A 25,625-nucleotide genomic window follows, 5' to 3' on the forward strand; every position below is an offset into this window, starting at 1 on the left:
TGGATACCAGGGCACACGGTGCTGCATATTAATTTAAAAATTGCCAGGCTATTGAAAGTCAAAGCAGTAGGAGTTGTAGCTCGAAAACAAGCTGTTATGTCCTTCCATATGCAGAAAAAGTTGTTTTCCACTAAAAGAACATATTGGAGAAAAATGCCATGATTGGTAATCTGAATTAATATTTAAGACTAAAATCCTCAATAGAAAAGTGAACCACTGTCTTCATCAATAACTTGATTACAACAATACAAGTTGTTTCTGGAACTGCTTTAGGACAAGTTAGTCAGCATATCTCACCAGAAGAATCATTCATCTGTTGAAACTAATCTCATAGTACTAAGACTGAGAAAAACTATTCTGTTGATTAATTTTAGTTTATATCCATGCTACTTACTGAAGAAGAGGATTTAGATACTTTAGATGCCTCTGATAAAGGTTCTAGTTAGTGTGGCTAGTGTTTGCTATACACCTAAAAGCATATTTTAAAAATAATTCGGACATCTAAGAGAGATGAGTTGAGTATCCACTTCCAGACACTACCTGAAAATCTTCAAAAGCAGGGGCCTTTTATTTTTTAAATTTACTGTAGAATGCACCTGTTTGTGCTTTTCTGCATCTGTGTATGTATCAATAATATCAATAACACTGAGGTGGTGTGATTTTCACTGAAATGAAGTTCTTGTGTGCAAAGACAAGCAGGATAGCAAACTGGTCTATGTGTGGGACTTTACTATAATCAGTGGCAAAGCTGCCATTCACTTCAGAGACCAAAAATTTCATTCATGGGCTGTGTAATACATTCTGTAGAAAAATTCAGAAATGAAGAAGCTTAGGTTTCAGCCTTTAAATGCAGTCCTTGCCCTCATTAACACCAATTTCTGATTAAGAGCCTTTCTATGTATATGTGTCCCCTGTTAGCTTTTGCTAGAGTTCTGGGTATGTCTCAAAGATAAACAGACTGCTTAATTATTAATTGGTGATGCATGACAGAATTTTGGAAACAGGACTGTAAATGTCACCCAGACAGTAAATATGTTCATATTTTGAAGTTTGGATGTAGGCAACAGCTGCCTTCACTCTAATGAAAATATCTACATACATTTTTATTGCTAGCAAGACTATTTTAATAATTATACAGATGTAGTTCCCTATGAGGGTGAAAGGAGTCTTCAAATAGACCTTCACAGTTCTGTGCCCTGACTAGTTACAGTCTAAACATTCTAAGATTTGACAGAACATTTTGCAGCATTAACAAAGGGTTTTGACAATGCTAGTCTCAGGAAAGGCGTTAAACGGGGAACAATTTCTTTAGTAGCATCTGATATTTCTGAAATAGGTGATATATCTACGAAAAAAAACTTTGTGAAACAGATTTTGTGTTGATGTTACAGTTTGTGTACAACTCAATCTATTAATTTCCTAAGATTTTGAAAGGTACACGTGAAGGAATTAATCTGTATAAATGTGCTCCTTCAAAGCACCAAAAGGCTGGGGTTTAGAAGTATCTTCTTGTGTTTTTAACAAGAATCTATGCTATATAAAGTATAGAATTCCAGAATTAAAACTGGAATAATAATTAATTTTCTTATTCCGTAATTCAGCTGTCAAAGAATGGTTATAAAGTTATCAATTGTTAAACTTGATAGTTTGCTAGAGATATTTATTTACAGGTAACAGATAAAAAATTCAAAATCCAGAGGGGAAACAAAGCACAGAAGTTAACTTCTCTTGCCTATGAAACCAAGACACCCAAGCAGCAGACTACAGGCAGTGCTGCTAAGTAAACTGCTGGCAGACATCCTTCCGGCTATGCTTAGTTAGAATTAACATTGCAAGACATATGTATGCCACCGAACTAGAGGAATTTTCCCTCACAAACATAAAATTGTGTTAGAATTTCAGAAAGTAGATGAACAAGTTAACAGATGAAGTCTTGTTCAGTCCACAGCCAATAACTGAAACAACCACTAGTGGTATATGCTGCGCTGATTTTTAGAAGTATATTCAAACATACCCCGTAGCTGCAACTTTTTTATCTATAAAATAACCCAACATTACAGAATTTGCTGCGGAAACAGACCAGATAAGCGTAAAGTTCCCCTAACTCCTTTAGAAGTTAAAGGAATCGACAGAATCAACAGTCCCGCTGCCTCCGCTGCGGAGAAGCGGGGTGGAGATGGTGATTTGGTCAATGAAGTTATTCGACGCGGCTCGGTAGCCCGCGCTGAAGATCACCCCGCCGAGGTCACCTCGGAATAAGCGAGCCGAGCGGTGGGGAAGCAGCTCTGCTCGGCGATGGCGGCGCGATGAGCGACCGAGGAGCCGCGCTGGGAGCTGTCCCCGCTGCCCCGCGGGGCCGGCGCTCCTGCGGCCGGGAGGGGACAGCGCTCCGCCCGCCGCTCCCGCCCACCGCACCGCACCGCATGGCACCGAGCGGGACCGCGGGGCGGGGGAAGGAAAAGTTTCCCGGGGGATGCAAGGGCCCCCCGCCCCCCGCGCCGGGCTGCCATTGGCCGAGCCGCCTGCCGGAGCCCGGAGCCACAAAAGGCGTTGCTAAGTGGATGTTTATTTTTTTCCCCCTCTTTTTATTTTTTCCCCTCCCCCCCCCCCCTTTTTTTTTTCTTTTTTTGCCTCCCCCCGCTCCTTCACTACTTGTTCGGTGCACTCGCGCCGCTCCCGCCGCCGCCGCTCCGCTCCCCGCGGGAGGCAGCGCGGGTCGGGCGCGGAGCCGTCCCGCGCCGACCATGGCCTAGCGGCGGCGGCCGGGCCGCAAGATGAGTTTCCCGGCGGAGGACGGCGTGGGCAGCCTCTGCCACAAGGCGCTGCAGATCATCTCAGAGCTGTGCCTGGGCGGGCAGGTGGAGCGGGAGAAGTGCGCCGGCATCTTCCCCCTGGAGAGCTCCCGGCAGGGCATCGGCGGCACAGGTACCGGCACCGGCGCCGCCGCCGCCGGGCTCGTCCTGCCGCCGCCGCGGGCGGACAGCGAGGCGTGGGCGGCCGGAGAGCGCAACTTTTCCCTTTGCTTTCCCTGCGTGCGGAGGGGGCGGACGGGGTGGGGGGCAGGCACGCAGCCCGCTTTAAAATCCGCTCCCTCTCGCAGACCGCCGAGGCTGCCGAGGAGCGCTGAGGGTAGCGCCGGGACCGCCGGGGCGGGGACCGGAGCTGCGGGGCGAACGCGGGGGCAGCGGGCGAGGGTGCGGGCAAACGTGGGGCCGGGGAGCGCGGACAGGCGCCGAGGGGACAGAAATCGCCGCCGGAGACGGCCCCGTAGCCCCGCAGCTCGCTCGTTTGCCACCCGCTGCTCCGCTTCGGCAAGGTTTTCCCCACGACGGGAGTTTGTACGGAAAGCTCGGCGCCGATGCGGGGCCGTGCGAGCGGGCAGCGGGGCAGGGCGCTGTGTTCCCTGCCCCTGTCACGGGCGGGCAGCGGGGCAGGGCGCTGCGGTCCCTGCCCCTGTCACGGGCGGGCAGCGGTTCCACGAGCCGGGCTCGCCACGCGTGGGCTGCACCCTCTCGCCCTCTCCTGTCCCCGGCCGTCCCTCTGCGCTTGGCGTGTGATGCTGGAGCCCGGGCAACAGGTTGGGCGGCGGGGAGTGCGGGCAGCCGGTAGGGCTTGGGGTGTAGCCAGGGCTCGGGATGCAGCTCGCCCCTTTCTGAGTGGGGTTAGAGTATTTTGCATCCTCTCCGCTCATCGCTGGGGGAGGCAGGAGAGCCGTCTGACAGGCAGTGGGAACCTGTGGAGTCAGGGCACAGCTTCGGTCCGGCGCAGGACACTTGCCCAGGAAAATTTGGGTAGGGTGGAAGGAAAAAATTTGGGTTTAAAGATTCCAAATTCATAAAAATTGTCATATTGAAACTAAGACTTCAAGTCTTAAAAGTGATGACTTTTGATATCTGGATTTCTGCACCTTTTGATACCAACTCTGCACTTTTACATTATCTTGTGTTGTGCTCCCTAGGCACCTTGTTTTCCTTGGCACTTATTATTAAGACAGGACTCAAAAGTTGCTCGAAGTTCTGAGCTTAATTTCTGCTAGAAGGGATTGATAACCTCTACTGTCTGTCCATAAATGCAAATGAACAGCTTGCATTATGGCCAGCAAATGCCAAGGGTAACCATGCAACTTAAATAAATTAACACCAGCCCATGTAACGCAGCAGGTTTTCAGCAGGTGCCCTAGCTGTGCTGTCGCTGCCACTGCAGCTGATGGCCTTTTTGTTGTTTTCTTTTCTTTGAATACCCGATTTAACCACAAATCGCAGGTTATTTGTGGTATCTCAGACCAAAATCACTGTTGTCTGACCCTGCTTTCCTCAGCCCAGCCCGACCCAGCTGCCAGGGCAGGGCAGCAAGGCGAGGAGGGACGAGGGGGCTGCAGCCTTTCCGCCAGCACAGATCATGAATATTCTGATCATGGTCTGTGTTAGTCTTGGTCTGAATGGTAGAAGGTTGAATGAAAATAGCATTACCCTATGGAGCCTGGAAAACTGGGATCTGCAAAGTCAGTGTATAAACAGGTGGGATATGAAGGACACAAAACATTCCATGAGGTAAACCAAGATCTGCTGTTTAGAAAATGTGAATCTTCAACACTTGGTTCAATATTCCATTGTGTATAATAAGAGGAGCTTCTCTTTAAACATTTCTTGAAAGTCAACAATCTGCTTGGGGTTCCCTTTGTAAACCCTAACTACCTTACAGTTGTTAGCCTAGGGAAAAAAATATAGCTAATAGACCAGGAGCTGGAACCACTGGGTACCACATCTCAGTTGAATTCCTAAATCTCACTTTTCCCCTTAAAAGGAAACCAATATTAGATAATGGGTGTCAACTTTACTGAGACGCCCAGTATATTGAGCATTATCTCATTAACAACACTGCTAATGAACATATAGTAATAGTCTATCTCCAGAGGAGGACCAGACACACTGTCATCGTTGATAATTAACAATATTTTAATATGTAAACACTTAGGTAGACAAGATATAAATATAACTTGCATCAGTTTTATGAGCAGAAATACTCTAAATACAGTTGAAGGTGAGAGAAGTGGTGTCATTGAAAGGTGAACCATGCCGTATCTCCTCCTCAAATGCACATAGAGTTCCTTGCCATCTCTATGGATAAAGCTAATGTTGTCCAGAGCACCGAACAACCATAGATACTCTTAATTAAAGGTGGAAATAGTAAGTTCATTCAGTTTTCCTTGTCTCAAAAAGATACCTAAAAGTATCACAAAGGTAGAATAGGCAAAAAATCACTAATGAGATGTCACTAAAGGAAAGAAGTCTAAACAGTACCAAGCCTGACAGAGCTCAAGAAGCATTTGGGCAATGCTTCCAGGCACATGGTGTAATTCTTGGGGATGGTCCTGTGCAGGGCTAAGAGTTGGACTAGATAATCCTTGTGGATCCCTTCCGACTCAGAATATTCTGTGATTCTGTAAACCATGAGGAGACACATATTTGAAAAGAAGTGAATGGTGCAAGACCCTTCCAGAAAGTAAAAGGGTAAAAAGGAAAGCAGACCATTTTTACTTAATATAAGGATAACTGGAAGTTGAAAACGCTGTGAAATGCAACTAGAACTGCATTGATATGGTTATGTCAGTAAGCCTGGTGAGAGCTTTCTGTTCAGCTAGACCATGAAAAGCAGCCAAGTCTCAGAGGAATCTGCTACTTGAGGCAGAAGATACATCACCCAATCACAGGCTCAAAAAAAAAAAAAAAAGAGACAATATTGACCCCATGACCCAAGAAGTTTCAGAGGGAAGCAGAGATGCTGGGCAGTGATTTTTTTTTTTAATAGTGTATATGCCTAGATGAGAGAAAGAAGCATTAAAAAGATAAACAAAGAAGAAGAAGCTGGAGATACAGTCAGAAGAAAAAAGGGTGAGTATGGCTCTGTGAAGGCAGAGTATAACAAAATGAAGCAACAAAGCAGAAAGGGGAGATATTCCGGTTTCCTTCCAATAAGGGATCAGACAGGTTTGCATCAAAGAAATGACTGATTATTCAACAGGTTTTTTTTCCTCTCAGTATCAAAACCAACACCTTAGGACCCGCAATTACTGCTCACTACTTGGGTCAAGAAGGGGTAATCATATTTAGTGTAATGAAGAATCAATCTACACAACTCACAGCAAATAAACTTCAAGAGACAGAAAATTTTGTAATTTTCTAAGAGCTTTAGACAAGTGAATATAGACATCTGTTGTTATATTTTATGTCCCAGTAATTACAAGAATTATTAATTCACTCATCTCAGGGGAATGCTCAAGTGAAAAGATTAGGAAGCTGTTTAGGCTTATAGTACTTTTGTATGATTAGATGACTGTGAGCTTTCTTCTGAAAGTTACAGTATTTTTGGCAAAATGCTCAATTAGATGTGCAGCTGCTTTGTTTTTATCTTACACCTCCAGTATATTTGGTCAAAATAATTAAGATGTCAATTTATAAGAGTTAAGGTGGAAAATAAATGGCCGCTGGATGTGCAGGATTTCACATAATAAAAATTATCTCTAAACTTATTAAATTATTAATTTTTTATAACTGCCACAAACTCATATATGCAGTGTGGTTATACTGGAATCTTGGCTCAGGTTATCTCATTAACAAAGGACTCTAATTAATTTTTTCCAGCTAAGCATCCCTCCTCATTTTCAGTGGAACCAAGCACATCAAAGGTCCCAGTTGTGAGCATTTCTGAAGATTAAGCCAATTGCATACAGCATAATGAGAGGAGTTGGACATTCTGCTCTAGGGACACATGTTTAAAATTCATTTTATGTCCTCTGCAAATGGTGGGTACTTTGTGCTCTTTGCCTTTTTTTAGGCCTGCTGGTCATGCAAAATTTTACTCTCTCATTATCAGTTCCCATGGGTGGCAAATGTTTATTACAGATCTGGAAACCCAGCTCTGGTATAAACATTGAGGGCATATTTTTGCCCACTAGAGTGGATAGTGAATATCTTGAGAGTGATGTTCACTCTTGCTCCTTTGCTTGTCAGACAATTGATTTTTGAAAGTTGACCATGCAAAGAGCATCAGCTTCTAGGGGATCATTTGTTATTCATGTAAATATTCTACTGACAGTTATTCTGTTAACAGTTTAACCTACCAAGTTTTTAACCCTACCTCTGACTGACAGTTTGCTATAAAAGTACAGAGGGAGTGAGAAAGCACTGGAGCATCCTGCACATGGCCAGTCTGTAATACAGACTCACTCTTCCACGAAAAGCAATGTCTTGTGTCCTCCTGCTGTAGCTGCCATGTGCCTCCTGTTGGCTGCCAGAAGCTTCTCTGACAGCTCTCAGCCTGCTGGATGGCAGCTGATTTAGTTTACATTTAGTCCTGTTTCCTTTGAACACGCTGTGTTCATGCACACAGTGTATGCACATCCACAAACAGTGTGAGCTGTGGCTGTGCTTGCACTGCCTGGATCTGTTTAGGAGAGGGGGAAGAACAAATTTACCCCACAGAGTGGTTGTAAGTTCTGCTCAACTGTGCCAAAGTAAGCATGAAGGGGATGAGAAATGGCTTGGACAAATGTGAGGGCTACTGTGTCCAGCATAGGACTGTCATGCAAGAGAGGAGCATTTTTCTATGTGATAAAGTAACTGTTGTGTGAAACAAGTGAGCATTCTGTTATAGAGAAATGAAACAGTGTCTCCGCTACAGGGGAATGTGAGAAAACCAAATAATAAACATTTTAACAGTTAACAGACCGACCAAATTATATATCATACAGTTTATCACCTGGTTAGATCAATGTTGCTGTCAGAGAAATACAGCTTGGTGAGAAAAAAGTGCAGGGTGACTGAGAAACATAACTTACGAAATCAGTGTTAATAAGCTGCGAGAATCAGAAATGCATCTAATTCAGCAGCATAAAGGCAAAACAGGGGAGTAAATGTACCACTGAAACCAGATTTATTTACAGCAAATGTGAAGGCAGTCACAACAATGCAAATAGCAGCAATACACAGAAAAAAACCCAGAAGGTTTACAAAAGAATCTTACTCTATACCCATTTAGTAAAGAAACACTAGGGGAAAATTCAGGAAGATATATACCATCTGGAGAACAAATCTATAAAGATGATGAAGACACATAGTATTTTCCTGGATGATGTCACATGTGTGAGATGTTTGTTATATAATGCTGGGTAAGAGTAAACATAGCCATGACAATTCAGAGATGACACTTGAGCTGCATGAACCTCCTTACAGCTTATGGTGTGCTTGTGGTGAGCAGCAGTCCAGTGAGCTCCTGGTGTGTTCTAACTGAAAGAGGATAGGAAGGGCTTCTTCCAGAAACAAAGAGATCCTCAAAAGTGTGAGAACTGCATGGGACCAAGCCTAAGGCTGTAGGTTTTTTTTCATTTAATCGAAAGCTAAATGGGCAGGTGTGGGTCTAGCAGAGAGTCCCTCCTGTTGAGATTGAGAGTCAACAAGCAGAAAAGTATGTAGGCCAGAAAGAGGCTTGAAAGTGAAGACCAATAATTTACAGACCCAACCAGGCTAAAGTGAGAACCATCGTCTCTAATATAGCTTAGATAAATTGATTTTGAAAAGAGCTTCATAACTCTGCATGCTGTGATCATGCAGTAAATCACAGTGATCCCTGAATTCATTTGGTTCCCCTCCTGTCAGGAAAAAAGCTATCATAGAATTCTACTAGCATTAAGAAATGATCTACCATCCAGAAGATGGTGGTGGAACAAATTCAGACACCAGAATGAATTAACAGGGAGTGAACACATTCACAATAATTCACATTCACAGAGTAAAAGTCAGAGGAAGATCTAAGGATGCTTCTCCATGGGAACAGGCGAGGAGGTCACACTGACTCTTTTAAGTTAAAGGCTTTTTTTTCCATTTGACATCTAAGTCAGGTGTTTTGACAGGTTCAGATTGAGAAAGAAAATACAAGACTCTGCATCTGCCACTTTCTGAGGCATGCTAGAGCATCATGTCCCCATCTGAAGGGATTTGGATGAGACAGAGGTAATTGTGGAAGATCTGCTAATGCAGAGTAAAAATTAATACCAGCAAGTTTTTATGTGTTTAAAATTTCCCCAAGGAAAACCAAACAGCAGAAATGATGGGTTGAACCAACTAGTTCATCTACGAGGGATAGGGGAGATTTATTGGCCCCAGACCTTTTATAATTTATAAGGGCCCTGCTTCCTTTCAAATCTTAGAAAATCAGAGACATTAATTTATTTATTGATTTAGCTGACTCCTGGTATTACTTACACAAGAGTTCCTTTATTATGGACAGGATTAAGTACAAGTTAAAGAAAAATATGTTTGAGCACAGGTTGCAGACATTGCCCTTTAAATATTTAAGAGAACCACGATCAGATATAGACAAAGAAATGGGCCAGAAGAGACTAGATCCCTCCTTTTCCCAGGTGTTCCTTTCACCCCTGTTCCTTTTCTGAGAAGAATCCATTCTCTCTAATGTGGTTCATTTCAGATGTGCCTGACCCTCACACACCTGGGCATCCACATCACAGCTCTGTGTGGTGTTTCTGTCTCCATTCAGGATCACAGGCTTGTGCAGTATGTTTTTCCAAATTCAGCCTCATGAGGCATATGTTGCCTAAAATGTAAGTCACCTTAATTTGGTTTTGAAATGGAAGTCTGTCAATGTGCATGCTTGCAAATGGATCCATGGGCAGGACTTTTCTGAGGCAAGTTCCAAACAAAAAATTTTTGAAATCCATAGTACCAAACCGAATGTTCAAGACATTACCTAGAACCCAGAAAAGAAAAAAAAAAAAAAAGAAAGAATGACACCATTGCCTGGTGAAAAAGACTGGCTATTAAGGAGATTTTATGGTAGAAATGTATCCCAGGGTGTTTATAAAAATACTGAGAATTTTCAAGGCTTCTCAGTAGACATGCCTTTTTTAAATGAGAAATATAAATTTGTCCAAAATTTCATATCTTGAAAGAGTAGTTTTAAATACAAATCATGAAACAGGAAACAGGATGCTTTCAGTTATTAAATTTTATCAAGACTAGAAATAAGATGTTTAGAACAGACATCAGAAAAGGGAGTTCACCAAGAGTGAAATGAAGTCATTGAAAGATCTCCCACTGACCAGAAGGGGATGGTATGAGAGAAAAGATCTTCTTGACATTCTTGAATACACCAAGTATGAGAATAAGAATGGGAAATGCATAATTCTGTGATAATTCTTAATTTTCAGAGGGATATCCTTTTCCGTGCAAATTTAAATCATTGCAGACAATCTGCATTTACCAGTTCAGAAAGAGTTGTTCAAGATAGTTTTTGTTTTCTTTTGGACCGGTGAGAACATTATTCACAATGTTAACAATGAATGCTGTCTCAGCATTATCTCCTCTACCCTTAAAAACTTAGGCACTCTTTGAATTTGTCACCAGTTTTATATCCTAATACTTTTGTATGTGAAGTGCAGTTGTGGTCTGATGGCAAATCTATCCTTCAGTACCCATTTTTCTTCCCTATCAGGACTCCTTGGCAGGGGTGTGAAGAAGCTCCAAACCTTCCTCTTAAAGTTTTACATTCTTCAACCAAACTTCCTATAAAACCTTAATATAAGAGACACATCCAGCCTAACACACAAAGGGTTTTACTGCTCCTCAGATGATTTCAGTCTTCACATAACAACAAATGTCTCATAATTGCTCAACTGGGTGACTGACAGAAGGAAGGACATGAAACAATATGCTTTGTATATAAATTTTTATTTTATGGCATTGTGATTGCTTTGTAGAAATTGTGGCAATAAATGTGATTAAGTAGTTTTCCGTAATGAACTATTTTTTGGTCAATTTTCTTGGAATTCAAATATTTCCTGTATTTGTTGCACTATGAAATTCAATATGCGTGGCTGTTTAATTTATTAATAAAATAGCAAAAAATTGAGACTACAACTGTTTATAGAATTAGTTCTTATCTCTGCTTGTGAGACTTTAGATGTTTCACGGGATTATTTTACAGATATAAAACATATTTTCTGTAAAGATTTCAGGAGCTTTTTCAACTTTGAAGTAGCTTAATGGAAGTGCAGAAAAACAGCTTAGAGAAAGCTGAAGTACAGGAGTAGGTGTTGAAAGGAGACAAGAAGTTATTTGAAGGCTTGAAAAATGTCTTGCAGTGAAAAACTTAAATTAGAATTGGCTAGAAATGCTTTGATGCAATGTTTTTCAGCTGATAGTATCTATTCATCAAATTGAAGCTCTGCTGGAAGGGATCAATTTTCATATTTCTGGTTTTGAAATGTTTCCAGCAGTTTCAAAGTTGTTAAAACATCCTCCTTCAACATTTTCCAAATGGAAAAAAAACTCCACAATTTTCAGTTCTAAAAGTCTTCCTCTCAAAATATAACCTAATTATGCCAACCATCCCTAAACGGAGCTGGCAATATTGCAAATCACCCAAAATTTAATTTCTTTTTTTTGTTTTCTTCTCTTTTTTTTTCCTCATTTTTATTTATTCCTGGCAGACCATTAACATTTTCAAGAGTTCTACTGTTTGTCACACTTGGAGAACAGAAAAAAAAAATTTGGGCAGGTTGCCTGACAATTGGTCTGGTTCAATCTGTCAAAGAAGGTTCTTCAGCAAGGCCTACCTCTGCATGAATACATTAAATTCAGTATTGACTGTGCATTGTGTTTGTCTGGCCAGGTTTGGGGTTTGTCTGGCAGGAGGGGGAGTTTCTGTGAGAAGCTTTTGGAAGCTTCCCCCATGTGCAGCAGAGCCCAGGCCAGCTGGCTCCAGGATGGTCTAGGCTGAGCCCCCAACACAGGGGTTGAAGGAAAACATCTTTAAGAAGGGAGAAAAAAAATCTGATGTGCATCAGCAGCTGGAAGAGGGGAGTCAGAATTTGTGAGGAACAGCTCTGCAGGCACAAGGGTCTGGGAAGAAGGAGGGGAGGAGGAGCTCCAGGTGTGAGATTGAGGTGCCTCCCACTGCAGGTCATCACCACTGCAGCCTGTGGGGCATCCCAGTCCCAAAGCAGGTGAATTCCCAAAGGAGGCGTGACCCTGTGAGGAGCCCACCCTATAGAAGGCTCCTGGCAGCATCTCTGGACTTATGGAAAGAGAGAGGATCCCTCCCTGGAGAAGGTTTGCTGGCAAGACTCCTGACCCCGCAGTGGGCTCCCAAAGGTCTGCTCCCAGCAGAAGGGACACCCTGGAGCAGTGTGTAGAATGGATTCCCACTGGAGTTTGTGCAGGACTGGCTCCTGTGCCAGGGACCACACAGTGCAGGAGAGCAGCAGGGCAAGAGCGTGAAGAGTCCTGCAGAGGATGGAGCAGCAGAGACATTGAGTGATGAACTAATGCAGCCTCATTGCCCATCCCCCTGTGCTGCTGGAGGGGAGAGGCAGAGAAGGGAGGAGTGAAGCTGAGCCCCAGAAGAAGGGAGGAGTGCAGAAAAGTCTTTTATGATTTGGTTTTATTAGTCATCATTGATTTGATGGGTAATAAATTTATTTTCCCAAGTCTGTTTTGCCCATGACAGTAATTGCTGAGTGATCTCTCCCTGTCCTTATTTTGACCCACAAGTTTTTTGTTATATCTTTTTTTCCCCTGTCCATCTGAGGAGGGGGCTGACAAAGCAGCTTTGATGGGCCTCTGGCATCTGTCAGTCAACCCACTACAGACCATTCCCTGGAACTGAGCCTTTCTCCTTGCTATTAGTGTCTGTTGTCTGCTGAAACAGAAGGGCATATCCAAACCACACATTAAGAATGATCATTTTCCTATTCTGATTCCTGATCCATGTCTAGGAATTGTCTAGGAGGGTGTGATCTCCAGATTACAACATTTTCTATACATTTTTGCTTTTCTCGCATATTTTCATGAGGAGTGGTCTGTAAATTCAGTGTTTGTTACTGGCAGATGCATCTGGATATTATATATTAATAAAGAAAACATTCCCAAATCTCCACCTTTCTGTCTTCATCATTCTGCTTCATCTTTCTGTCTTCAGTTATCATAAGCACTGGTGGGGTCCATCGTGTTTCATGGAGCTAATCCATACCTTCTTGCCCATGTGAAAATCTATAAAAATATGCTCATGCTCTCTTTGCACTTTTCCAGTGATTCAGTTTAGTAGCCTGTAGCCTGGAGTTATGGATACCAAGTATTAGCTGTTAAACTGTCAAAACTTGTTGTAACAAACAGCAGCAGCCATTACTTGAGGAGTATTTAAGCAGGGCTTAATGAATAATTTTAAGGCATATAAAAGGCTGTTTTGAAAAGGAAAGGGATTTTTTTGGTTATAACATTAAAAGATATTGGAAAAGAAAATGGAAGCATGTCACATAGAATAAAACTCCTAATTAGGGCTCAACTGGCAGTCCTGGTGATCCACCATCTCCTAAAATACATGTGTGTCCACAGAATTTTGTTGGCATGAAATCTGTCTTTCTATCTTTGGCCAGGCTGTTGGATAATCTAAGCAGTTTTGGCAGCAAAAATCAAATACAGGGCAGCAGGAGTAGCTCAGTGCACAGCATATCTCTGTACAGCTCAGGGCATTTCACTGTGTTCTCTGAAGCCAGCTGCATTTTCACAGCAGAATTTAAGATACTGATATATCTGTGTTATCTTGGTCTGACATAGCCTTAGTCCAGAGCTGATGATTTAACCACAGAAATCTCTTATTTATGACAGACTTTATCTTAAATGTTGGGGTTTAAATGTTTCTGAAGCAGTTGGCACACAGAGTCAGAAGTTTGGCAAATCTCAAAAAAAAATTTGTGCATCAGCCTAGAAGTTTAGATCTAATCTGTCTTCATGTGTACTGATAGAAAATGTTGACTGTGGCTTAAGTTTTTCATAAGCGTCTTCTTGATGTTCTAAATGTATGTTCTAGAGATATAAGCATCAACAACCTCTGGTTGAAATTAAAGTTGTTGATGTTTTCAGCATCTGTGTCCTCCACCTGAAGCCAGTAAGCAAAGGGATGTGTACTTTACCCCTAAGGAGAAGGCTGTCTATATAGGCACTTGTTTTCAAAATTGGAAATACAGATTTGGGAACAGAATTCTCATGTGTTTGCTTTAAATCTCAGTGAGGATATTTGTTGTTTGATTATAATAACTTTTCTTTAGCAAAGTAGGTCAACATTTCTTTCACCTACTGATCTCGAAGTCCTTTAGCCAACAGTGGCTGGGAGGTTTTGGGATGGTTTCCTTACTTCCTGAGAAGGAAAATTCCTGAGAAGGATGTCTGAGTATGTGGTGAGTGGTACACATACTGGCCCTTATCCTGAACAATTAAAGGAGTGCTTGTGAAGCAGATATTAGAAAATAATAATATATTAAAGGTACAGGCTTAAATGTCAGAAATTAAAAAAAAGAAAAAACTCACAATTTTAAATAGGACTTTAAAGCTCTACACAAACATAATAACAAAAATGCTTCTATCTCCTTCCCTGTGTTATTTTAATTTTTTTTTCTCTGCATGTTTGTCTGTCACGATGATTTTCGTTTCCAATTCCTTGCAGATGTCTCAGTCAGTCTCTTAGCAGTCGTCGTCAGCTTCTGCGGGCTCGCCTTGCTGGTGGTCTCGCTTTTTGTCTTTTGGAAGCTGTGCTGGCCCTGCTGGAGGAGCAAACCTCTCACCTCCAGTGCCAGTAATGTCCCGCAGAGCAACTCCAGCGCTCCCACGGAGGTCTTGGAGAACAGCGAGAAAAAGGAAGTCAAAGAAAATGGGAAAGCTACCACCAAGGTGCTTGAAGCTGCGCTGAAAATCAGCCACACTTCACCTGATATTCCAGCAGAGGTCCAGAACGCACTGAAGGAGCACCTGATCAGACATGCTCGGATGCAGAGGCAGATCACGGAGCCCACATCCTCATCAAGGTAAGCCAGAGGCACTCGCACTCATGGCACCTTTCCCAGGAACAAGTAGAGCAGGAACACTGCTGGAAATTTCCAGCATCCAGGATTATTCACAGGTTTCTTAGAAGTTATGGGTAAAACATCGCTCCTGTGAATGTGAAGCCACATTGGACAGAATATTCTGAAACGTTTAGTGTACCTTCAGTTACATAATAATTTTAACATATCTACATCTTCCACTACTTTGTAAAGATAGATGTTGCCACTTTAAGCATTTCCCTTTTGGGTTTTGATTATAAGAAAACATATTTCAGTGGTTTGTTTTTTTTTTTTTTTAAGAACTGCAAGTCTAGATTTTCACAGAGATGTTTTTTATAGCTATATCAGTTGTTTTTGCATATGAAAGTTTCCCTTTCAACCAGATAAATGACAGACTCATTGTTGATGGCACATTTCCTGAAGACATGGTTTGCTGATTACTAAGGAATTAAAATTACAGTCTAAAAATACAGATCCTTATAGACTGATCTTAAAGCTGTACAGATTCCCTATAGGTCTATAAATAAATGACATGCACACAGTATTCCTTAGTGGTTTCTTTAGTATTAAAGTGGAGGACACAAAATTTAATTTTGCATTAGGTGCCACTTTATACTTAAAAGCAGTGAAGACATGCAGGGATCTACAGATTCAAATGGGATTTTCTTCAAACACTGTCAGTAAATTTAATGCATGGAAACAAACAATGAACTGTGATAATCAAATTCTAAATAAAAAGGGGATTGTTTCATAAGCAAAGATTGGGAAAATTAAGGCTAAAAGAGGCACCTGAAGTATTGTGCAATGCCATAAGTTACAGTACAGATACTGTGTAGGAAGTAGCATTTTTCTCAAAATGCTGTTTGCTAAGGAAACACATACTAAAAGAAAAAAACAAACCCAAAATCAACCAAATGAGGAAACCCACTAAACCCAAAGAAACAAACAAAAAAAGGCTCACATTCACAATAATTAGAGGCAAAAGGAGGAGAAGACACATGCTTTACACTGAGTGGGCACATAGTTTGCTGGCCTCCTGGGAGCCCTAAAGACAATGTTTTGCCAGCTCAGTGCACTTGTTGTGGTGGTGAGTGCTCAAGTGCTTTTTCCCAGCTATTCCAACCTCACAGAAGAGCCAGGCAGAAGCCTCATGAAGCTCCCAAAATGAGAGCACTCCAGCCAGAGGAGGTCTGACTGACTTTAGCAGCTGAAACATGTCCTGAATTATGAGACTGTCCAGCTGGCTTTAAGCCACATTACCCTGGCTATGTCTGGTTCCTGCTACTGTATCCATCTGCTCAGAGCAGGAGCACATCATCCAAACATTGAGGAACATTCCCACAACACTTGGATAAATGTGAACTTGTAACTATTGCACTAAACACAGAGGAACAAAAATCCATACAGTTTAGCATGGTAAGCCCATTACCCAGCTCACTGCTAAAAGGATATTAACTGAGTTTATCTATCAAATCCAAGTATTCAGACTATCTGACCTCCTGAATAGACAGAAGATATAGCTGTCTGGCAAATGGACTTGAATAGTCTCAGTGGTACTATAGGGCAAGAAAGAAGTTCCAGGGATATGCTCCAGATCTACTTCAGGCAGTGAAAATATTCTCACAGGTCTCTAGAGTGATTTGGACTAAGATCTAAATGAACACAAAATATTTGTGAAGCCAAGGACAATTTTACATAAGCAAAACCTCCTATCAATACCAGTCTTTCTGCAACCTTGTAAGGGAGGTTTCTTTTTATTTCAAGATTATCAGTGTTTATCTCCTCTGAAAGGGACAATTCCCGTGCTTTCAGAACTGTCCCACTACAGCCAAACAGTAACAGGGTGTTTGGAAACATCACCTTCTTTTAGAGTACAGTGAAAAATTCTGTATCCTTTTACAAAACATGTTTACAATGACATGTGCCTTAAAAATTACCCAGAAATGGTGATCTTTCTGTTTGTAAACACATTTTATCTACACCCTGCCTGCCTTAAAGGAGTCCTAACTTAACAGCCCATATTAATTGCTGCTACCAAGAATATCATATGTGAGAATAAGGCTGGACATTTGGACCAGGTTTCTGAATTATTCCCTTTTTTTGTGTTAAGCCCAGCTGGCAATGAAGTACCAGCAAAATGACTGAAACCTGGCCCTCCAGTCCTTGACTGGGGGCCTCTAAATAAAAAGGAGCCAAAGGCAGATACAGAGGTAGCATGACTTCTCTTGCACCATCTTCAATGTTTTGTTGTCCTCAGGAGTCCTGAGGGATCCAGATGCACCCTCTTCTAAATACATTCCATTGACAAAGGGGCTGAGAGAACCATTTGCTGTCTGGATTGCCTCCTGTACACTGATCTCATCTGAGATGGGGAAGATTAAAGGGTTGTAACCAGCTCTGTGATGGCTTCATGCAGCCATCAGCTCTTAATAAAATAAATGTAACTGAACCATGAGGATTTTAATAAGCCAATCAGAGCAACAATCAAATGTGTCCAATCACATTTTTAGACTGCACATTTGACACAAGAGACATGTTAGTATGGGGAAATGATACATTTCTGTTTAGTTTTAACTACATATTTTTCCTAGTCCCTGATAATATGTGAAGATCTGTTTGTTAAAAGCTCTTTAGTCCTTGATACCAACTAACCACAACAGCAGAAGAACTGCAGCAGTGGTGCTCATTTGCAAATAATTTTGCTCTGTGTTTCTGAGAACCACCCTTTCCCGTACTTTGTCATAGTATTTTGCAATATAGTTTATTGCTTCTATGGAAATCCATTCTTCAAACATTCACCTGTATTTTCCAAAATTATGCTTTTCACTCTTTAGTGTCAACTGGAGAGGAACATGTTGAGCCAGTCAGTTCCCAAGGGGCAGGAAGGCAAAAGTGAGGTGTGTGGGTTTGTTAAGGTTAAAGAAAAACAAACATATATGTTGATTCTATTTTTTGCAAAGAGACGCTTTTGTTCTGTCTAAATATCACCAGTGAGCATGCTGTTTTCTGGCTTTGGGCCAAAAGATTGCTCTAATGTCATCTAGGAAAGCTAGACCCAAGTCATCCCTCATAAGTCTCATGTCATATCATAAATCAACATCCTATCCCTCCCTCTTGTCACAGATGTGACAGTCTTACTGAGTTAGAAATCAGCTTTATAGTGTCATTATGCCCATGAAAATACAGTTTTATATTAGATTTACATGCAAATTTGCTATCACTCAAAATGCATTTGTTCTGTTATGGAAGGCAAGTCTTCTATAGGAGAGCTGCATGTTAGAGTCAGTAGAGGCTGACATAACTGGATTTGCAGATGTTGGTAGCTCTGCCACATTTTAACAACCTGTTTTCTGACATCCTTGAATTTCATTATCACAGTCATTAATCCCTTTGTTACTGCAGAACAAAGAAAGATAAATATGTTGCCATGACAACAATGAAACATCTTAATAATTAGCAGACCAATTAGCTGTCTTGGTGAAATGCTGTGACTCAGAACAGATACTAGGCACTGTGTAATTAGGACTTTGGCTTACTAGAGCAAAAGTGCTGCTGATTCCCACAGGGAACAGCAATACAAATGCATTCTTTCACTTAGTGACATCTCACAACAATTCAGGAGAGAATCTGAAGCACATGAAGTCTGAAAATTTAAAAGAAAGCTGGTACCTTAGAAATTATAGATTTGTGGTCTTATATTGCTTTTGATTGCATTAACCTAGATTGTCAAGAATGCAAGAGAAATTGAAGAAAAGAGAATTTGTCATGTACGTGTTTCTGCTCAAACTGATGTTGTACAATCAGCTTCACTGTTTCCCCTGCAAAGGCACTGCTTATGTACAACAGGGTTTGAACACGATACCCCCATGGCAGGGGGATTGGAACTGGATGATCTTTAAGGTCCTCTCAGACTCAAACTATTCTATGACTCTGTGACCATCTGGGCACCTCAGAAGTACAGCTGCAGGTGTGAGGAGAACTCAGGAAGGCCACTCTGCCCAGGTTTCCTTAGCACTGACAGAAGCAGCAGTAACACGGATCTTCTTGGATCTCATTTTGAGTCAAAAGATACTAAAAAGATAGTTCCTAAACTGCTGCTTGTCCAAGAATTTATTGCACTACATTTTGGGTGGAGTTCATCCCCTTACCCATGTTTGGCATCCCCATGAGGTCTTGTGCTTCTTGGAGGGCAAAAGCACAACAGCTGTGAAACTGCATGAGGACAATATTCTACTTTTCTGACCAGTCAAGGCCTTTTCATTTTTCACTCCATTCCAATGTGGTAATTAGACACTATGAATTCAAGGAGTTTTAACATTTAAGAGAGAAGAAAATCTTTCAACTTGTCTATCTGTAAAGAAGGAAAGGCAAAGTGTGTTACAAGAGAGGTGTAGTGTTCATCTAAATTTGACATCCAAACACCTGGGGTTTTTTGAGCTACTTCAAGTCTAGACTATGTAGCTCTCCCTGCCCTGTTCTTGTGTTGAGCTAGGACTGCTCCCTGCACCTAGCAGGACTGAAACAGCTGAAAGGGGAAACATTCTTGTCTATTATTTAATAGCTGCAGACTACCCCTTGTATCTCTGCTCAACTGAACTGTGGCAGTTTTGTGCTTCTTGCCTTCTGCAACCTCTTCACTTACAGCAAAAATACAAATAATATCTATGAAATGAGTCCTGGTTGCTTTCAAATGGACAATTTGCATTTCTGTTTTAAAGAAAGAAACACGCAGCTGTGACACCTCTTGTTTTCAGAACACAACACAACAGGGAAACCAAGCAATAAGGCAAGGCTACTTACGGCATTAATAAGCAATTGATTGCAAAAAGCAGAGGAAATTCTGACAATTGGATTGTTCTTTAATGGCAACTAAGTGTGCTCACAGGAGGAGGTGGTAAGCTTCTGTAGCACAGATTGTTGGGGTAGGGAAGTACCAAGGAAATGTGAAAATGCCTAAAAAATAGACTGGATAGAGTAGTCAAAATGGCATCTGCTGCTGATAAATGCTGTGAAGCAAGTCCAGTGTTTTTATACTACTTTAAGGTTGTATGGCACACCAGGGGTTTGATTTCAGTCTTAGTAGGAACAGCACAAATTTCCATTCAGATTCATGAGCGAAGATAAGCCCATAAACACATATGTTTGTGCAACATTGTATTCAGAATTGCAAGGAATTTAACATGCTGTTTCTTGCTAGTGGCGCAGGAATCAGCTTTCTAATACACTGCACAGCAGACCATGAGAACAAAAGAAAAAGAAAAAGCAGCAATGGCAGAAAATTGTTGGCAAAACTCTGCACATTGCAAGCAGAACAAAATATTCCCAATGCTTCTGGAGAAGGCAGCCTGCACCTCAGTGTAGCAGATACCAGGCAGGTGTACATAAAATGTTGTAGGATGGCAAAGCACCATGCTAAAAACCTCCAGACACAGCTCTGCATTTCCCTTTCAGGTGCCTTTTACAGTCATCAGTGTGAAGGCTGCTAAATATTTAATTGAAAAATCACCATGGAATGCCTCCAAAAAACCAGAGAGTACTGATGAAAATTCTGCAAGTGCTTTTTTTATTTTTTTCAGTTTGACCGTACTTTACTCAGGCCCTAGCAAAGTGGGATTATGGGATGTTGGAGCTGTCAGCTCGTTCTGTGAAAGTACATGAATTCAGTTTCAGCTGCATAGTCTGAAAGCAAAGTTATAAATATATTTATTTCTGGGAGTGAGTGTTTCCTAGGCCAAGAAATTAATTCTGAATGATCATTTCCTCTCAAGGATGCTTGAACACTTGCAAAACACTGAAAGGGGTGTGGAGAGGATTATTTTTTAATTCTTTTAGTCTTTTCACTAATTTGTTCTTATATTTTCTGTTGAGAGATGGTCTTTTCCCAGAGATAACCATGGCTTGTTTTGTGTGTCTGTGTGTCTATGTGCGTGTGCAGGCACAATTCTTTCAGGAGGCACTTGCCAAGGCAGATGCAAGTGTCCAGTGTTGATTTTAACATGGGGACAGACCCAGTTCTGCAAAAGGGAGAGACCACAACCAGCATTGGGAGAATAAAACCAGAACTCTACAAACAAAAGTCCGTGGATTCTGATGGGCAGCAAGAAGATGTGAAAACATGTGGAAAACTTAACTTCACTCTCCGGTACGATTATGAGAATGAACTTCTGGCTGTCACAATTGTCAAAGCCTTAGATCTGCCTGCTAAAGACTTCACAGGAACATCCGACCCCTACGTTAAGATTTATCTGCTTCCTGATAGGAAAAAGAAGTTTCAGACACGAGTTCACAGAAAGACATTAAATCCTGTCTTTGATGAAACCTTTCAGTTTCCTGTAGCCTATGATCAACTCAGCAACAGGAAATTGCATTTCAGTGTTTATGATTTTGACAGATTTTCTAGACATGACATGATTGGGGAAGTTATTCTTGATAACCTTTTTGAAGTCTCAGATCTCTCCAGGGAAGCCAATGTATGGAAAGACATCCACTGTGCCACCACAGTAAGTAATGTGTTACAAAAGTATTAACATCATATTTTCATTTCTTTTTTGTAGTTTTTGGCAATGTAGCCTGTTTATCAGCAGAGTTCAAAATAAAAAAAAAAATTAAAAGAGTAGCTGTCAATATTTTCCTTTGAGCACAGAGAATAATGCATGGGAAGATATAAAATTCAATTACCAAAAAATCTTCTGGGAGCATACTGTCATCTTTATGGCTCACTGTGTGTATATAAATTACATTTATTAATTAAATGCTGCATTATGAAAGTCATTGCTTAGCCAGAATTAATAACATTTTCCTGTTAGCAAAACACCTTGTTCTGCAAAATGACCATCTATTAAGGAAAAGGGCCCATCCTATCCTGCTCTTGTTAGGAAATTTTCATAGGTTAGAAATCTTGGTAAGGAAAAGAGACTGAAAATGCTTGATGTGTAAAATGTTCTTTGCTGACTGCACTGTGCTTAGGGTCCCCAGTAGCTGTATCTGCATTGCTGCTGGATGCTAGGAAAACTCAAGTGACACAAGCAAGAAGAATTAGGAAATAGAAATTAATTTTTTTGTTGTTGCTAGCAAGAAAAGAAGGTCTGTGCACAAGTGACAGGATGAATGACAGGCTACCAGAGAACAGCAGTCTACAGATACTGCTTTATTAACCTTGAATTCTAAACTCATCCTCCCTGGCTGGGAGTTGAAGGGGGGTGGAAAATAACAAACAGTTAAAATAGTCATGTTTAGGGTGTTGTTTAGGTTTTGGTTTCAGTTTCTTTTCAACTAGCATGCTATTTATGTAGAAGTTTTGCCATCCCTGGTTCTGTGGGTGTATCCAAACAGTGTGACTCATCCCAGGGTTTCAGCACCGGCCGGATTTCCACACGGAGGTGAACAGAGGACAGACCAGTGCTACATCAGTGACAGAAGCTTCACACCATCCCTTCTCTGCAGCCAGAGACTTCCCAAGCCTTTTTCACCAAAGGCTTTCATGATGTTCATACCTGCTAGACAGGTCCAGGTGTGCCTGAGTAGAAGGACAAGGAGCGCTGATATGGCCTCACCAGTTTGAGCATGAGCACTGTGATCCCTGAGAAAGGAGAAATACCAGAGTGCCAAATAGTGGAGGCAGTTTTCAAATGGGAATTCACAACAGGAGCTATTTATTTCAACTGCTGGGCCTAGCAAACTGGTCTCAGCAGCCTTCAGCACTCCTCCAGAAAGCTGAATCTGTGTATGCTTAGTTTGATCAAGCTCAGATTTAAGGCAAGTTTAAGAATTGTGTTCTCAAGCTTAAAACTGAATGTGTGTTTAAGGTCTTGGAATAATAGTCCAAGGAACCATTTTTAGAAATTTCTTCTAACTTTGATATTGTGTTTGATACTTTAGTCATTACTTAAAAGCTGAGTCACTAGCAGCAGGTGTGTCTATGAGATTTTTAACTGAAAACTAGAATGGTTTCAGCAAATAATAATCTCTGGACTGTTCACCACTGGTTTTGAGCAAATTTAAATGCCATACCAGATTATGCATTTGGGTTTGACACTAATACACATATGGAAATATGAAAATAGTTGCTAAACTTGGCACTGGATCCTAATTTAAGTTTCTTCCTCAGTAAGTGTTAAGGCATGCAGTTCTAGTGACTAACTCACTCTGCTGGCATTTTCATCTTGTCCATCTTAAAAGAAAGCATGAGGTTTTTGGATTTCAGCCTTTCAGGCAGGATAGTTTAAAGTGCTGCATGTATATGAAAAGGTTGTCTCCACTTAAACCATCAACAATGGGCACATAAAATTGGGCACTAAAATCTTTTAGTCTTGGCTAGCTTCATCAGCTTTCACAAGCCTTACCCTATCCTCAGAAAATTATGTAAGAAAGTGGTAATTGATTCTTTTTCCTGAAAAAATTAGGCCTTCCCAGAAGATGTCCATTGACTGTATGTGCATTGTGCTGCCTTGTGATTTACTTGAACTCTTTTATGAAATTGTAATACAGGCTTCTAGTTTCGTCATTTCAGAAACTGTAAGTTGAGTGAGCCAAACTTCCAAAGGAATAAATACTGTGTGAGATGTTAATCAGTGAAGACTTACTGTCTTAAACACCAGATATAAAGTTTACCAAAGTCACTAACTAGCAGCTAAATTACTAATGTTGGCCAGAGTCAATTGAACTTTGATAAACCTTGAAAAATAAAGATCCAGCTGGTTCTACAATTGGTGGAAAGTCATTCCAATCCAAGCAAATATGCTTTGGTGTTAAAGAATCCTTGTAAATTAAGCAGGTTGTGTGAGATGAAAAGGCCATACCCACCCACTAGAGCCCAGGAACCAAGATGCCATTCTGCAAATATATTTCTCTCATGCTTTTTACTTCTTCACCTTTGCTCTGTTTTTTTGTATGTTCTGAGAAGTTTTTTGTCTCTGTTCAGACATGATTCCTACATCCTATGGTCTGCTTGTGCTGCTGCTAAATGATAGATGTGGAAAATAATAGAAGTGATAGATCAAAGAATTAGTCAAAACTTAAAAAAAAAAAAAAGCAGTGGGAGCAGCTTCTCCTCATCTGTGAATCTTTTACATCTCTTCCACAGTCAAGAATTTTCTACTCGGAAGTTAAAATGAGGGCAAAAATAATTCTTATTACCAGTGTGAAAAAAAATCTATTCTTATGACACCAAACTCTGCAGTCTTAAACACTAGAGAGATTTACCAAGAAAATTAATTGCAACATTTTGCCTGTGAAGAAAAATGCCACAAGAGATCAGAAGATCAGGAGATCCTTTTTATGCAACAACTCTTTGTCAGTAGCTAACATAATTTTAAAAAATATTTGCTTGCACAACCATAAAGGGTTTTTATTTGGTGCAGGAAATACAGTCTGGGAAAATCAGACTGGATGGTTGCACTGAATCCTTTTGGCTCCAAACCCAATGAGTCTGTGTGAATCTACACTTTTAATACACTTTCTTTGTTCCTAATAATAATTTGAAATTATTCTATGGAAGTGCAGGATTGGCCCACACACACATACTCATTTTTATTCTCATTGTTTTCAGATGCTGATATTTGTTCACATTTTGTAGTTTGGGTTTTACCTTTATTTCTTCATTCATACCACTGTTTCTCTGTTGTATTTCTGTGGTGTACATTGAAAACATAGCACGTTTTATAATATATAACATGTACCTGTTAGATTAATAAACTAACATGTAAAGTTAGATTATTAATTTAAATTTAGGAAAAGTATTAATTTAAATGTAGGAAAAGTATCTTAGATATCTGATATACCCCCAAATTTTGCTTGAATAGGTGATTGAATTTTAAATTAATAACCCATCATTTGCTTCTATTCACCTGATTAATTAAAAAAAAAGGAAAAAAAATCAGGAATCAGTTTTGGGCTACCTGTGAAGGTTGTTCATTATATTGGAATACTTTAATTCTCACTACACTTGAGAAAATTAATTCATAGCATTAGATGCAAACAAATAATATCAAATAGATTGTTTAATCAACACATGAGGTTTCTGGTTTTGTCAGGTGCTTGAAGATTTTGCATACATTTATGAGGTTTTGTTACTATCAGAATATACTGCATACTTTAAAAAAAGAAAACTCTCCTTTTGGAATTGCTAACAAGCACTTCTAATATTCAGTGTCTTAAAATTTTCTAGGCAAGAAGTCCACTGCTTGTGGTCCATCAATTTCTGCATGTAAACATTTTTTAGGTTACTATAATACTTTTAAAAATTATCACCTGCTTTGGAAAATTCCTCTAAGGCTATTGCCTAAAAATATTGGCAAGTGACTCTCAGAGAGATTTTTTTTCTGAAGGTATCCTGTGAAGTCTGTTGGAGTAACCAATGATAGGAAACCATGCAACTGGGAAAAAAATTAAAGCTCAGGATTTAGAGGAAAGCCATTGCCATATCCAACAGAGTTAGCCTCTTGGGGATCTTAATCATCAAATTGTCATGTACTTGTTCCCTCTTGAATTATCTCATGTAGACAGATGGAACTTGATTATTATTTCCCGACACCAGGCATTTCAGTGCTGCAGTTTGCTCATTTGTGAAGTGGAATGTAAAAGCAGATTTTGTAAGGACATAGTCTTCATGTGATGTCCGTGGTGCGTGATTGCTGTTTCTAAAGCAATTGAAATATAACTAATAGCATCACTGGGAAAGACAGAAGTGCTGAAACATATATATTTTAAAATAGGTAGGACAGTTACATTTGTCTCA

At 40.7% G+C, this 25,625-nt stretch overlaps 1 protein-coding gene across 1 annotated transcript in view; it reads left to right on the forward strand.

Annotated features, from left to right (window-relative positions):
• The first annotated feature begins 2,511 nt into the window (after positions 1–2,511).
• SYT10 (synaptotagmin 10) overlaps positions 2,512–25,625 on the forward strand; it is a 33,508-nt gene continuing 10,394 nt past the window's right edge. The window contains exons 1-3 of the mRNA XM_021551911.4: positions 2,512–2,925; positions 14,515–14,872; positions 20,826–21,390. Of these exons, the coding sequence (XP_021407586.1) occupies positions 2,775–2,925; positions 14,515–14,872; positions 20,826–21,390 (1,074 nt within the window). The 5' untranslated portion in view covers positions 2,512–2,774. The remainder of the gene's footprint in view (positions 2,926–14,514; positions 14,873–20,825; positions 21,391–25,625) is intronic.

This window comes from Lonchura striata, chromosome 1A (genome assembly GCF_050655825.1).
Source record: "Lonchura striata isolate lonStrDom1 chromosome 1A, ASM5065582v1, whole genome shotgun sequence".
In the NCBI taxonomy this organism is placed as follows: domain Eukaryota; kingdom Metazoa; phylum Chordata; class Aves; order Passeriformes; family Estrildidae; genus Lonchura; species Lonchura striata.